The following is a 13,176-nucleotide window of genomic DNA, read 5'->3' as shown; positions in this document are numbered from 1 at the left end:
TAGAGTAAAGTTCTGGTCTTTCGTCATTCTGTTAATAGAAGAGGCTCTAAAATTTCTAAGCCACAGTAATAGTGTCTAATACTGTTACTCTCATTAAAACATTTAAAAGACTGTTCCATTAGATAATACAGCGGTGATAGCTGTGGTTTATTAAGCACCTACGTGTCATGCAATGCGCAAGAGAATCCAAGAATATAGGAAAAATTTGTTTTTCTGTGTCTTATTAGGAAAATTTATATATAATATATATATCCTTTATATATATACATATAACATATATGTATATATATAATAAAGCTCCTTTGGAGCTTCTTTAAGACATGTTTGCCAAAGATGATGTCTTTCCATTACCTCTGGCCTCCATTTTTTCCTGATGAGCAGAGGTCATTCAGATGTTTTTCTCCCTTTTATGTTTCCCTGTATGTAATTTGTCATTTTTCTCAGGCTACCTGCAAAATTTTCTCTGTATTTTTGGCTTTCAGCAATCTGATTGTGATGTACCTAGGCATGATTTTCTTCATATTTATACTATTTGGGGTTTTCTGAACTTTGAACACCTGTAAATTTATGTATTTCACCAAGTTTGGAAAATTTGGGACCATTATTTCTCCAAATACTGTTACTTTTCACCATTCTCTCTTTTTCTTTTGAATTTCAATTAAATATATTTTACACCTCTTGATATACATAACTCACTGAGGCTCTGTCCTTTTTTGTTTTGGTTTCATTCTTTTCTTTCTCTCAGACCTTCAGATTGGATTTTTATTGATCTATTCTGATTCTTTCTTCTGTCATCTCCAATCATCTGTTAAAAGCAGCTAGTGATTCTTTTTTGTTCTTAATTCAGATATTGTATCTTTTAGTTCTAAATTTCTATTTTGTTCTGTCTTACCGTTTCTGTTTCTCTGCTGAGATTCCCTGTTGGTTCATTTACTAAAGGCATGTTTTCCACTGTGTCTTTGAGCAAAGTTATAATAGCTGCTTTGACATATTTGTCTGCTAATCCCAGCGTATGAATCATCTTGGGGTTAATCTTCATTAATTTGCTCTTTTCTCTTGATTGTGAGTCATGTTTCCCTTTTTCCTAAATGCCCAGTAATTCTGGTTGTATCCTAGGTATTTGAGTAATATAACGTAGAGACTCTGAATTCACTTCTATTCTTCTGAAGAGGTTGGTTGTTGTCGTTACTGTTTTAACAGGCAGTCGTTCTGGCTGTACTGCTACTCCTTAACTTTGTCTCTCCTGTCATGGTAGCAGCTGAAGTCACATTCAGTCCCCTCAGCCTTAGCCAAGAGGCTTTCGTCCGCCTCACACAGGCATGGTTCAGAGGTCATCCAGAGACCTAGGCAGGGCGTGCAGAATGCACTGCTTCCCCTCTGTGACTGTCCTTTCCTGAACCTCTTCCCCTCACTCTGTAGGAGCCCTAAAGTCTGCCTTCCAGTTTTTCAAGTGGGGTTTTAAATAAAATTTAGATAGCTGCCTTTATTTGACTATAATTATTTAAAATTTGAAAGGAAGCATTGGTCATTTTTGGTGACTAACCATTCTTGATGACTCATTTACTTTAACAGTGTCATTTAAAGTTCTAATTTCCTTTAAGTTAACATTTTCTGCCACTACACTCACATGCCTACTTACAGTAACAATGAGAGTAGGCTAGGAACACTTAACCACCCACGCTAGAATTTTAAATCTAAGTTCTCTTTGAATGCTGTTTTGGTGAATTTCAATGTGGGAGGTGAGATGATGTAAAACTTCATATTTTCTATTATAGTCAAAGGCATAATTTCTCTGACATCTTTTTTCATTCTCAATAAGAAATTACACTAGAATAATTTTTTAAATAAAATTTTTCCACATAGTGACAGTTTTTTTTCTCTTCAATCTACCTAGTCAAAGAAAGCTCAGAAGCATTTATTTACTTATAACTGTTAGGAAATTGTAGTCATTAATCCGTTCTCTTCCACATCATGCTGGAAAGAAAAAACACTTTGCTTCAGAAAATCTGTATTTCTGGCTTTATTTCATCGACTGATTGAGCCTTTGGACAGCTGAACAAAGAACACCCCCAAGCCAGCCTCGGCCTCCCAGAGCTTGCTTCCCAAAGAGGAAAGCTGTTTTGATATAGTAAAGAGGGAGATCATCTTTCTTACCAGTTAAGTGGCCTGCGATATAGAATGCAGATGTTAAAGAGCTGTTCAGTGGAAGAACAGAAATGATATGTGCAGGTATTAGGCCTGGGTTTAAGTTTGCTGCTTGTCATGAACGGCAGTGGTATTACAGATAGATAATAGAATTATGCTAGATTTAACCACAGGTACATTACCACTGAAACAAATATTTTATTTCATCTTACATAAGTCTGCAACTCATTATTTAACTGTTTATCTACTACATGTTCAGTTAGTATTCAAACTTGAATTGAAACATAAAATTTAAAAATAATAGCTAGATGGCATTGAATACATATAACACTAGATATTTAAAATAGTATAGTATTTAAAAATCATTTGGACCTATCATAAAATGGTATTTGTTTGGGGGCTTGTTGTGTTTTTTTTGGTTGTTTTTTATTTTTTTTGTGGTACGTGGGCCTCTCACTGTTGTGGCCCCTCCCATCGCGGAGCGCAGGCTCCGGACGCGGACGCGCAGGCTCAGCTGCCGTGGCTCACGGGCCCAGCCACTCCGCGGCACATGGGATCTTCCCGGACCGGGGCACGAACCCGTGTCCCCTGCATCGGCAGGCAGGCTCTCAACCACTGCGCCACCAGGGAAGTCCGGGGCTTGTTTTTTTTAAGTGAGAGTTACTTATCAGAAGTGAGAAGCCAAATACAACTGTATTATTCGTGAGCTTCCTTCTTACTCTGCGTCTAAGAAACAGCACACATTATGGGCCAGGCACTGTGCTCAGCACAGCCTCTCCTCAGCTCAGCGGGCTGTCACCCTGCACGAACCGCAGATGGTATTACCCAGTCTTCTGACCGCTCAAGAGAAAGCATTTGGGTGAGGTCTGCTGATTTTGAGATGCTGGCATCCAATTCAGAAGTGCTTAGAACAACGTGAAGGCCACGTGAAACGCACTGAAGGCAGCCGTATGGGGCTCACGGCTGCTGGCTTGTGGCCCCTGCGCAGACAAGTGCTGCCTGGGCGGATACACGGGCGCTGTTATCAGTCGATGGCACCTCAGCATGACTTGTTTCATGTGCTTTTTCCCAGTGCTAGCTGCTCCCAAGACGGTTTCAGCTAGGAACGATGTGAGGCAAAGAGCATAAAGATAGAAGTCCAGGCCAGGGAAAGCCCAAAAATGCAGCTGCGGAACCAAGAGGAGGATTTTAGCATGCAATATTGAGCACCTACTGTGTGCAGCGCACTTCACTGGACCCCTGAAGTACAGAGATGAGTTGGAAATGGAAGACAGAGATTGGAGATAGAGAATATTTAAAAATTTTACCTGGCCTGGCCAGTAAGCGGGTAGATTTCTATCACCCGTATGTGTGTAACTGCCCTGAAAATACTTTCCTTCTGACTCCAGATCACAGCAGAACCCAGGTAGGCACCTGGCTTGGAGCCGGGTAGAAAACCCAGATGGACCTGGGAGAGCTGGGGACACTCATCGTGACCCCTAGAGGCAGAAAACTATGGCTCTGCACCCAGACATTCCAAGGTTGGGATCTCCTAGACTCAGTGACCTCAGCCTTTGTCCTGCCTTTCTTGCCTGGTGGTAGCTGAATAATTAACCAGACGTTGCAAGTCTCAGAGATTCAGCAGGAACGTAGATCAGTGAATGAGTAATCTTACAATTTAGATGCTTGGTAAAACAAACTGATGTTACATTGCTCAGAAGTGGTTACAATACATTTTAACCAGCCTTGTTAATTGATTAATATGAACACCCTTTTAAAAATATAAATGGGGATCATAAACTTCTTGTATATTTAGTTCTTGAGAAGTCTGCCAAATACACCAGTTAGGTCCCACAAAATCCAAAATGTCAAAAGGTTCTATGTAATCTGGCAAGCACAAACCAAGCTTAATAGCAAAAAAATATCAAATTCCTGCCCATACTCAACAGACAGCATTTAAATGTTCTCCAGCATCAGAGGAAAAGTGGCTAAAGCCTCAGCTGGGTCCCATTTCTGTGGCGCAGTTCAGGACAAGCCGAATTACTGGCCCTCTGGTCCGGCCATTGTAGGTGAGGTGCAGCAAGTTTTAAAACTGACATTTCAAGAGCCCATGAAGCAATGGAATGTGTTATGCTGGTTTTTCTATTTAGAATCATGAGAAACATTTTTAACAAACCTTTAAATTCTTCTCCATTAATGTGATTTAAATAATTTATAGAGATTAAATCTGTTTGTTTAAATATACTCAACTGTAGAAAAATTGCATTTTTTGTTTGTTTACACTGTCAAATCCAATCAAGCCAAACAAGATGGTTAACTAAAATGATTAATGAACCCAGCATTAGCTGACGGCTTTAAATTTAGAATGTGTTACTGATGTCAGGGTTGATTAGCTCTCTATCTAAAACCGATGCTATTAAAAGCTTTGAGCAATTTATTAGATGTAGTCACTGAGTACAGTTCCCGCAGGGCGAGAGAAATTCCATCAGGATTAATTCTGCTGTGGCGCATTGACAGGTGCGCAGATGTTGACGAGAGCAAGGAGGCCTTCACTGACGGGGCAGGAAGAAAGAAGAGGCTGCAGGAGGGGCAGTCGGCTGGCATCAATTGCAGCAAAGGTAAAGAGGCTTGGAACTTAGAAAGTATTCATTTTCGCACAAGGAATCCCAGATGGCGTAAGCATATGAATATTGATCATTTCCATTTCAGCACTTTTGAAGAAGCAGGAAAAATAAATGAAGGGGAAGCAAGAGGTTAATGCGGTATCATGCTTTAGTAACTCCTCTAAAAATGAGCCCACAGGGAAATTACAGTAGGCAGTGCTGGAGACCAACATGTTTGTCAATAAGATAAGGGGCACAAGTGGTAAAAGCAGGGGTGATGTAGGATGGACAGTCACCGGATGGGATGACTGTGTGTCAAGCATTTAGAGGCCTAGAACGCAAACTGCAGTGATTACACCAATCAAATTGCAAGCGGAGAATCTCATCAGAGACTTGTCCTCAACCTGAAGGGTACCGTGAGTCCAGGCCTGGGGCAGCCGCAGCAGGACTCAGGGAAGTCAGGTTGTTGAAGGTGGCTGTGGCTTTAGAAAGGTGTGCACGGTGACACAAAACCACGTCCGATGTCTGCGCCTTGGAAATATTTTATTACTGGTCCAGATGTCCAAGGGAAAACATTATTTTGGGGACCAAATTCCTCTGAATAGTTAGATTTTGTTCCTGCCCAGGGTTGTGTGAAAGGGGATCTGTCAGTAGGTCAGGCCTGGGCTGGAAGGTTCCTACCATGATTAATGCAGCTTAGCCATCTCTAGGAAAAAGGCAGCAAATAATTTGGATCCCTCTATGTAATTCCACCTAACAAAAGAAATAGAGACACTGTTATTCCCATTCAGATGACAGAGGGAAAGTAGTCTACAGTTTAAACAGGAAGACTTGATGACAGAAATTGCATCTGAAGTATGCAGCCTGTGTGGAGGTTATGGGTGTGAGGACCCAGGCTTGTGCAGTGAGGGGTGAGCGCCTACAGGACGCACTAACCTGTTGATCTTCTCCTTCTGGGAGTGCTCCCCATCATCCACAGCGCCCAGCGGGAGCATCATCACACTCTTCTGGATGGTGTCCTGGAATATTCTGGCAATGGGTATGGTTGATCCATCTCGGATCATGTCTGGCTCTGTCCCAAACACTGAATGAAGCACAGGAAAAGAAGGCATTTGAATAAAATAATGACAAGACTACCCCCAGTAATCTCCTCAAATGTAGTGTTTGCTTTGTCTTTTTCTTCTTCTTTGTTTTAATCATTAAATTTGATACTTGGGTTCGGTAAGCTTCTTGATTTCACATAATTTATGTTCTAAAATCATCAACAGAGTCAAGAAGAAAACTGTGGTTGCCTTCTTTACAATTATCTACTTTTAAACTTTTTTTATTTATTTTGGTCATGCAGCATGCGGGATCTTAGTTCCCCAACCAGGGATCAAACCTGAGGCCCCTGCAGTGGAAGTACAGAGTCTTAACCACTGGACCGCCAGGGAAGTACAATTATCTACTTTTTAAAAATATTTTTAAATTTGTATTTTGGACTAATTTTATACTTACAGAAAAGTTGCAGAAACAGTACAGAGTTCCCATATATCCTTTTACTTTCCCTAATGTTAACATATAACTATTGTACAATTATCAAGAATAGGAAATTAACATTGGAATAAGATTATTAAGTAGACTCAGACCTGATTGGAATTTTACCACTTTTCCCCTTTTTCTATACCAGGATTGAATCCAGAATCCCACACTGCATTTTGTCATTGCTTCTGAGTCTCTTCTAGTCTGTGACAGGTTCTCAGCCTCTCTTTGACTTTCATGAACTTGACCCTCTTGTAGAGTACTGATCAGTTGTTTTGTAAAATGTCCCTCAGTTTAGGTTTGTCTGATGCTTTCTCCTGATTGGAGGAAGTCATGCATTTTTGGCAGGAGCGGCACAAGATGGTATGCCCACTTCTATGGCTGGTGCATGAATTAAATATTGGGAAGGTGGGACTTCTTTGTTTTTTTGTTTGTAACCAATATACAAATAAATAGCTGTACTCGACCATCACCTGAATGTCTCAGCGTTTGTGCTCAACTTTCAAGGTATCCCAGGAAATAGTTTTAACGGATATCCTAGGGTCTGGAAAGAGATGAGTTCAAACCTTGTAGGCTAGAGGACAAGTTGCTGGTGACAGAGCAGGAGTGAAAAATGAAACAGTTGCAAGAGAGAGCGTGCCCGACCTTCTTTACCCACAGAGCAAGGTGCGAATGTGAATAAAGATGATGGACTTTGTTAGCAGAACTGGTCCAGCACACAAACAGGCCCAAAGGTGCCCATGCCTTCCTGCAAGAGTACGTCAGGCCTTGACATTTCGACCACACGCCTCTCTTCAGGGGCATGACATTTATCTTCCTAACCCTTCTTCCTCTTTTCTTCACTCCGAAATTGGCAAAATGCTGCTACAATTGGGACAGTAGGAATGATTATGCAGAGAAGCACGGCTCTAGGTCTTGGACTTGTCCTGTGATTGTTAATGTCTGTGTCCCTGTAGTGATAATCCTGACAGACAGTGAGGGCTCCAAGGAGGTCTGGACCCCCAGTTCCAGCTCCAGCATCTCTGGGGGTGTGGCCCAAGGCCCAACTGTAATATAGTGCATCGTCTATATAAACACTTGCCAGTGTCTTCCCGCCTAACGTTTGGAGAGACCCCAAAACTCCCCCTGCTTTTAGGAGAGCCCCCCACTTTGCAAATGTTGGCAGTGTCCCATTCCTGCTGCAGAAAAGACTGGCTGTTCCTCCTCCCCAGGCAGCCAGAAGCCCAGGCCTGTGTCCCTGCTCACCAATCATGTATCCTGTTCAGGACTTTGAAATACACGAAGTCAAAACAGGCACCACTGAGGAAATTACAAATAAAGCTATTCCCTACCTCTGGAGAAGCAGAATGGCATTGTAAAGAAGACCGCTGGTTTTAGAGGCGGATAGGCTGGAATTGAGTTTCTCGTGTGTTCTGTAATTTTATACAAGGAGCACATATCCAGGAAGCTTCTTCAGTGCAAAGCTCACATGGCCTGCCTTGGGGCCGTCTGCACCAGCCAGGCAGTCCAGGATGGGCTTGGGAAGAACACGACCACACACAGTAATTAAAGACCCAAACCCATGCCAAGACAGGTCCATGGTTCAAAACTCTCAGGGGAGACTCTGTGTTCACCGAAAACCCAAGCAAGGACGGCCAAGCTTGCACACACACACCCCGTCCAGGGTGAGCGTGGCTCTTGGAGCGAGGCTTTTATGTAGTGGGTCTCGTTGTCTGCTTCATGCTGACCTGAAACCACTAAAACCCACACCTCCTTGTGAGCAGGAAGAACAAGTCCCCGCAGGGCAGCCCATGTCAGCTTGCTCACTGCACTACATTTGAGCTCCTTCTTCATTGTTAATCCCAGATTTCCTTTACTTTCATGCGAGTTCAGCTGTGCCTTTAAAAGGATGTTTTCAAATGTTGGTCATCATTTCCAGGAGTACTGGAGGTTTTCAAGTCCATCATTTTGCCCCAAATTCAAATCTCATGGTGTGAGCTTAAACCCTGGCTTTGCCACTAATAGCTGGGTGCCCTTCAGCAAATTACTGAAATGGTGAAGAGCATTGGTGCTGAAGAACCTAGGGGCAGGTGCTGAAGAACCTAGGGGCAGGTGCTGAAGAACCTAGGGGCAGGACAGGAATAAAGACGCAGACGTAGAGAATGGACATGAGGACACAGGGAGGGAGGGGTAAGGTTAAGCTGGGACGAAGCGAGAGAGTGGCATGGACATATATACACTACCAAACGTAAAACAGATAGCTGGTGGGAAGCAGCCGCATAGCACAGGGAGATCAGCTCGGTGCTTTGTGACCGCCTAGAGGGGTGGGATAGGGAGGGTGGAAGGGAGGGAGACGCAAGAGGGAAGAGATATGGGGACATATGTATATGTATAACTGATTCACTTTGTTATAAAGCAGAAACTAACACACCACTGTAAAGCAATTATACTCCAATAAAGATGTTAAAAAATTTTTTTAAATAAAAAAATAAAAATATCTGAAGTCCAACCTGTTTTGATGGCTCTTTTTGCCGCAAGATACTGATTATCTCTGATATTTGCAACCCACGGGTGTAGTCCTAGCGTCATAGATACAGTCATCTGGTTGGAGCTATTTCTTTTGGAGAATATATAGTCAAGATGCTGCTTCACCTAAAAGGAACATTTTCAGGTGGAAAAGAAAATTTCAAGTTATTCTCTCATACCATGAACATACAGTCGTCTTTCAACAAGAAACTGATGACATCTCAACCCAACAAATTCAAGTATTTGGGTTTTACCTTAGTTCTTCCGGAGGGATGGCGTGGAGTGAGCAGGGCTCCAGGACTGGGAGCTTCGCCAGTGGGAGGAACGCGAGCTCTCACTCCCCTTCTGTCCCCAGACCCTCCAATCCCAGCTCTGACCCTCCCCATACTCACCAGGGTGTCTGACTGTTAACGTTTGGTTATTATGAATTTTGGTAATTATGAAACACAATACAAGTACAACTTCTCCATCTGACGACTGACCACTCTTTTTGGACTTACCAGTACCTTAATGACTCTTATGGGGAATACCATGCGTTTGGAAATTTCTGAGAAGTGGAAGCAGTTCCAAGCTAAGCTGTGAAGGACCCGTGTCATCAGCGCCCTTCTCTTTCTTGGCTCTGTTCCAGCCGCTAGTCAGGAAATCCTCCGAGAACAACTCCATACTCTAAAATAGCCCTTCCAGGGACTTCCCTGGCACTCCAGCGGTTGGGACTCCGCGCTGTCACTGCCAAGGGCCCAATTTCAATCCCTGGTCGGGGAACTGGGACCCCACAGGCCGCGTGGCGCGGCAAAAAAAAAAAAAAAAAAAAAAATCCTTCCAATATTTGCTTCAACCAATGTTAATGGATGCCTGTCATGTGGCAGGAACTGTTCTGGGTGCCGGGGTCACAGCTGTGAACACGACCAGGACGGTCCTGCCCTCGTGGAATTTATACGTTGTAGACAGAGGGACAAAAAGGGAGGGAGGGAGGAAGGATGGAGAGTATTTTAGGATGTAATCAGCACTGAGAAGACAATGAAAGGGACAGTGGGATAGACGGGGGTGGGATGAGGTGTTTCCTGAGCTTATTTATTCAGAGTCTACTTTCTGTTAAACTTGGGGTAAACTGATGACTGGTGGATAACTGAGACAGGCACTCCCTCCAGATAAGGAACGTTTTCATTAAAATGGCTGCTTTCAGAGTGTAGATTTCAGACATCACAGACAAACTGATGACTGCAGCTTGAGATGTCCCAGCTCAGCCCAGCTGTAGGCAGTTAGCTTCTCCATCTGGGTGTAAAACCAATCTTGCCTTCATAGCTACCATTTAATTTTTTTAAATTTCCCATCACTCCAACTCCAAACGGTTACTTATCTGACTACTATAATTGCGTATAATTGAGCAAAGAGGTTTCTACCGAACAAAAATTTATCAGTTTCTTGACATTTGTTCCAGTCCCTTTTGTATTGGAAAAAAAAAAATGACACTTCTATGTGAACAGCTGAACTGCCCGCTAAACTGTGGTGTGCGGCGCTCAGAAATGGCACTGCCACTGGGCGGGAGAACAACGCACGCTGGTTACCTGCTTCTCCACCACAGACATATTCATGTGAGGGACTAGACGGATTGAAAATTTTCCTATCACTCGGCCAGGGATGACTGTTTTGGCTCCAGGCTCATGAAACGCGCCCTCGATCCCGTGAATAGAAAGAGATGGGTATCTCCACAGGTGCATTAGAAGTTCCTCCTAAAGTAAAATAAAATCATTTTACTATCTAGAGGAGTGTTTAGTTAAAACCCAGTTGAATTATATTGCTTGTATCACCAATTTCTGTACATCTGTGACACCATTCATGACAAGTTAATTAGCACCTTACTTAGATATGTCTGGACTAATAGTACAGGTGGACTTTTCCCTCAGGACCTGAGACCCTCTGCTGCCTTCACCTGCCCTAGCTGCTTCCACTGACAAGGGCCCCTCACCACTCCAGCTCTGAAGTTTGCAGTTAATAGATGGCAAAGGGGCCCTTTCCAAACCTGGGGTTCAATTGTAAATTTCTATCCCCAGTCATTGCCTTGATAACTTATATGCTAAATGCATTTTATTTTCCAGAAGGTTTCAAAGAAATCTACAGACATTTGAGCCAGTGGCCACCAGAGAGCTAGTCTGAGGCAAGAGACATACTTCATAAGAGTAAACTCCCCACCTGTATTCGGCATTTTTCCCTCTCCTGGAGCGTCTGCCCAGGAGCCAGCCAGAGCTACCAAACACCACAGCAGGCAAGGGTCTTTTTTGTTTGTTTGTTTTGGGTTTTGTTGTTGTCATTTTAAGGAGGAGGAGAAGTAGAAGGGAAAAGAACAAAATCTGAATTTACCAGTAGCCAATGCTTTGGGCTCTGGGTTTACTTACTACACTCAAAGAGCAACGTAGCAATTTACACATTAGCCCCGTAAAGCTCTTGGTTTTGTCTTTTAAAAAATGAATAATTAGGGGTCTTGGAGCTGAAATGATCTCAGTCTATTCTCAACCTTTAAACAGATAGATAGGAAGCTCAGCTCACTGGCTGAGGGCTGGCGTGAGGTTGAGTCTCATAAGCCAGTCTGGAAACGCACGGCTGTGAAGTGAATCACTGCCCTGTGGTTAGGCGCCTGAGGCTGGTGCCAGATGGACCCCAAAAAAAGGACCAGTTGATCTAGACCACGAGGACCACGAGGTTTCGTGAAGGGAAACCTGCCCCTGATTAGCATGTTCTCTCAGCTCTGAGATGTGCAGAACAGCAGCACATAGCAAACTAGGCACTGGGAAAATACGGGTTTTCATCGTTCCTCTTTCAGGTTACCCGTCAACGTGTGACCTACCTTGGTGTCAAACAGAAATTTCTTAACCTGGCTGCTGTTCCGGTACTCCTCAAGGTCCAGATCAATGGCTTCGTATGTTCTCTTCTCCTCCTCTGTAACAGGAGCCACGTGGTCATAGATTCCAGGGATCAGAATTCGACCAGAAGAGTCCACCAGGCTGCCTATGAGAGACACACAGGAGACAAAGGCGGGTGGAAGCTACAGGTGCGTGGGGTCCTGGCCCTGGAGCAGAGCCTCAGGGACCCTCCTGGGGCTGCAGCGGGGCTGCAGCGGGCCTGCGACCGGCCCTGTGACCGGCCCTGGGCCCTACAGCAGAGCCACTTGTCAGTAGCTCACGTCCCAGAGGTGACGGTGGGAGAAAGGAGCCGGTCACCAGGAAGACTCAGCCTGCGTCAGACCCGTTTTAACGTCCACCTTGTCGACAAAGGGATGGAAACACACGGCTCTGCAATCAGTTACATTTGGAGTGACTTACCTGTGTTACATGCAAGTTCTCAGCTACACTCTTACATCATAAACAAGGTTCCTTTTTTAGTTTTATCTTATCCTGAGTTAAAAAGTAATGTGTTCATTAGAAAAATATTTTAAATATATATGTACGTGAATATATGTACAAACCTGAGAAACTGAAAGTCATCGTTCCTTCTCAACCTCTCTCCCCTACACACACCACAATAATATAATAAATACTCGTCTTTAATCAAAAACGTAACAGCCTTGAGGTCTAGTCTACGAGCCACGTCATAACCACAAAAGCTTTCGTAGTGGCGAAGCAGATACACTGCTCTGTTATTTGTGAAAAAGTTTGGGGATTAACAGCAATGAGTGAAAAATCATCAATGAGCATCTATAAAAGAAGCAGATGCTGATGACATGGATGGATGGATGGATGGATGGATAGAGAGATAGATAGGCAGATAGATAGATGGATTTAATTGGACAATGAAGGAGCAGGAAGCTCTAGAATAAAGGTGATACTGAAGACCCAGAGGCAACCTCCCAACAGGTCGCCCCGTGGGCTGGTGGTTCCCTGTGGGCTGGTGGTTCCCTGTCGGAGGCTGCGGAGGCCAAGGGGATTCGGGAGGGCGTGGCCAAGGTAGAACTGTGTCAATATGGAAAAAAGAGAGATTTTTGCTAATTGATTCCCAACGAGGGAGTGCTTTTTGGCAGTTTGCCCAAAAGGGGCACGTTGTAAAATTTGCATAAAGTCGCCCTTGGGACATCACACCTGGCTGTGGGACACAGCTAATCAGCGGACCTGCTGGAAGAAGTCTTAGGATGTACATTTCTGGTTTGTTTATCTGCTTCACCAAATGCTCCATAGCTCATAAGGTAAAAACCATAATGCAACTACCGTTAAAGAACAAATTTTCTTTGTTCTTTAACGGTGAGAAAGGTGAGAAAGATCCAGGTATTGCGAGGTCTGAGGCTTATGTAACCTGAAAACCTCTTTTTTAAAAAGAACCAAATGATGACTACGAACGTGCGCAGTGTCCCTGCCAGGACTGTGCAAGCGAGGCCCTGGAGATGAAGCCTCCTTCAATTCCGGGATCCACCCGGAGGCTGGGCTGTCCGAATGTA

The 13,176-nt window shown here is 43.7% G+C and overlaps 1 protein-coding gene across 6 annotated transcripts in view; it reads right to left on the bottom strand.

The window, feature by feature from the left end:
* Nucleotides 1–2,028: 2,028 nt before the first annotated feature.
* The window catches only part of CNDP1 (carnosine dipeptidase 1), a 33,967-nt gene continuing 22,819 nt past the window's right edge, over nt 2,029–13,176 (bottom strand). For 4 of the 6 annotated variants that reach the window (XM_070047080.1, XM_030868182.3, XM_070047079.1 and 1 more), the window contains 5 exons: nt 11,596–11,756; nt 10,319–10,483; nt 8,738–8,879; nt 5,664–5,811; nt 3,321–5,480 (listed from right to left, as the gene is read on the bottom strand). In XM_070047080.1, coding sequence (XP_069903181.1) covers nt 5,414–5,480; nt 5,664–5,811; nt 8,738–8,879; nt 10,319–10,483; nt 11,596–11,756 — 683 coding nt within the window. In that variant the 3' untranslated portion in view covers nt 3,321–5,413. The other 2 variants (XM_070047078.1, XM_070047077.1) reach the window with 2 other exon arrangements.

Source organism: Globicephala melas, chromosome 13, assembly GCF_963455315.2.
Source record: "Globicephala melas chromosome 13, mGloMel1.2, whole genome shotgun sequence".
Taxonomy (NCBI): domain Eukaryota; kingdom Metazoa; phylum Chordata; class Mammalia; order Artiodactyla; family Delphinidae; genus Globicephala; species Globicephala melas.
The sequence above is the reverse complement of the archived record's forward strand: the minus strand, read 5'-3'. Positions and strand labels throughout refer to the sequence as shown.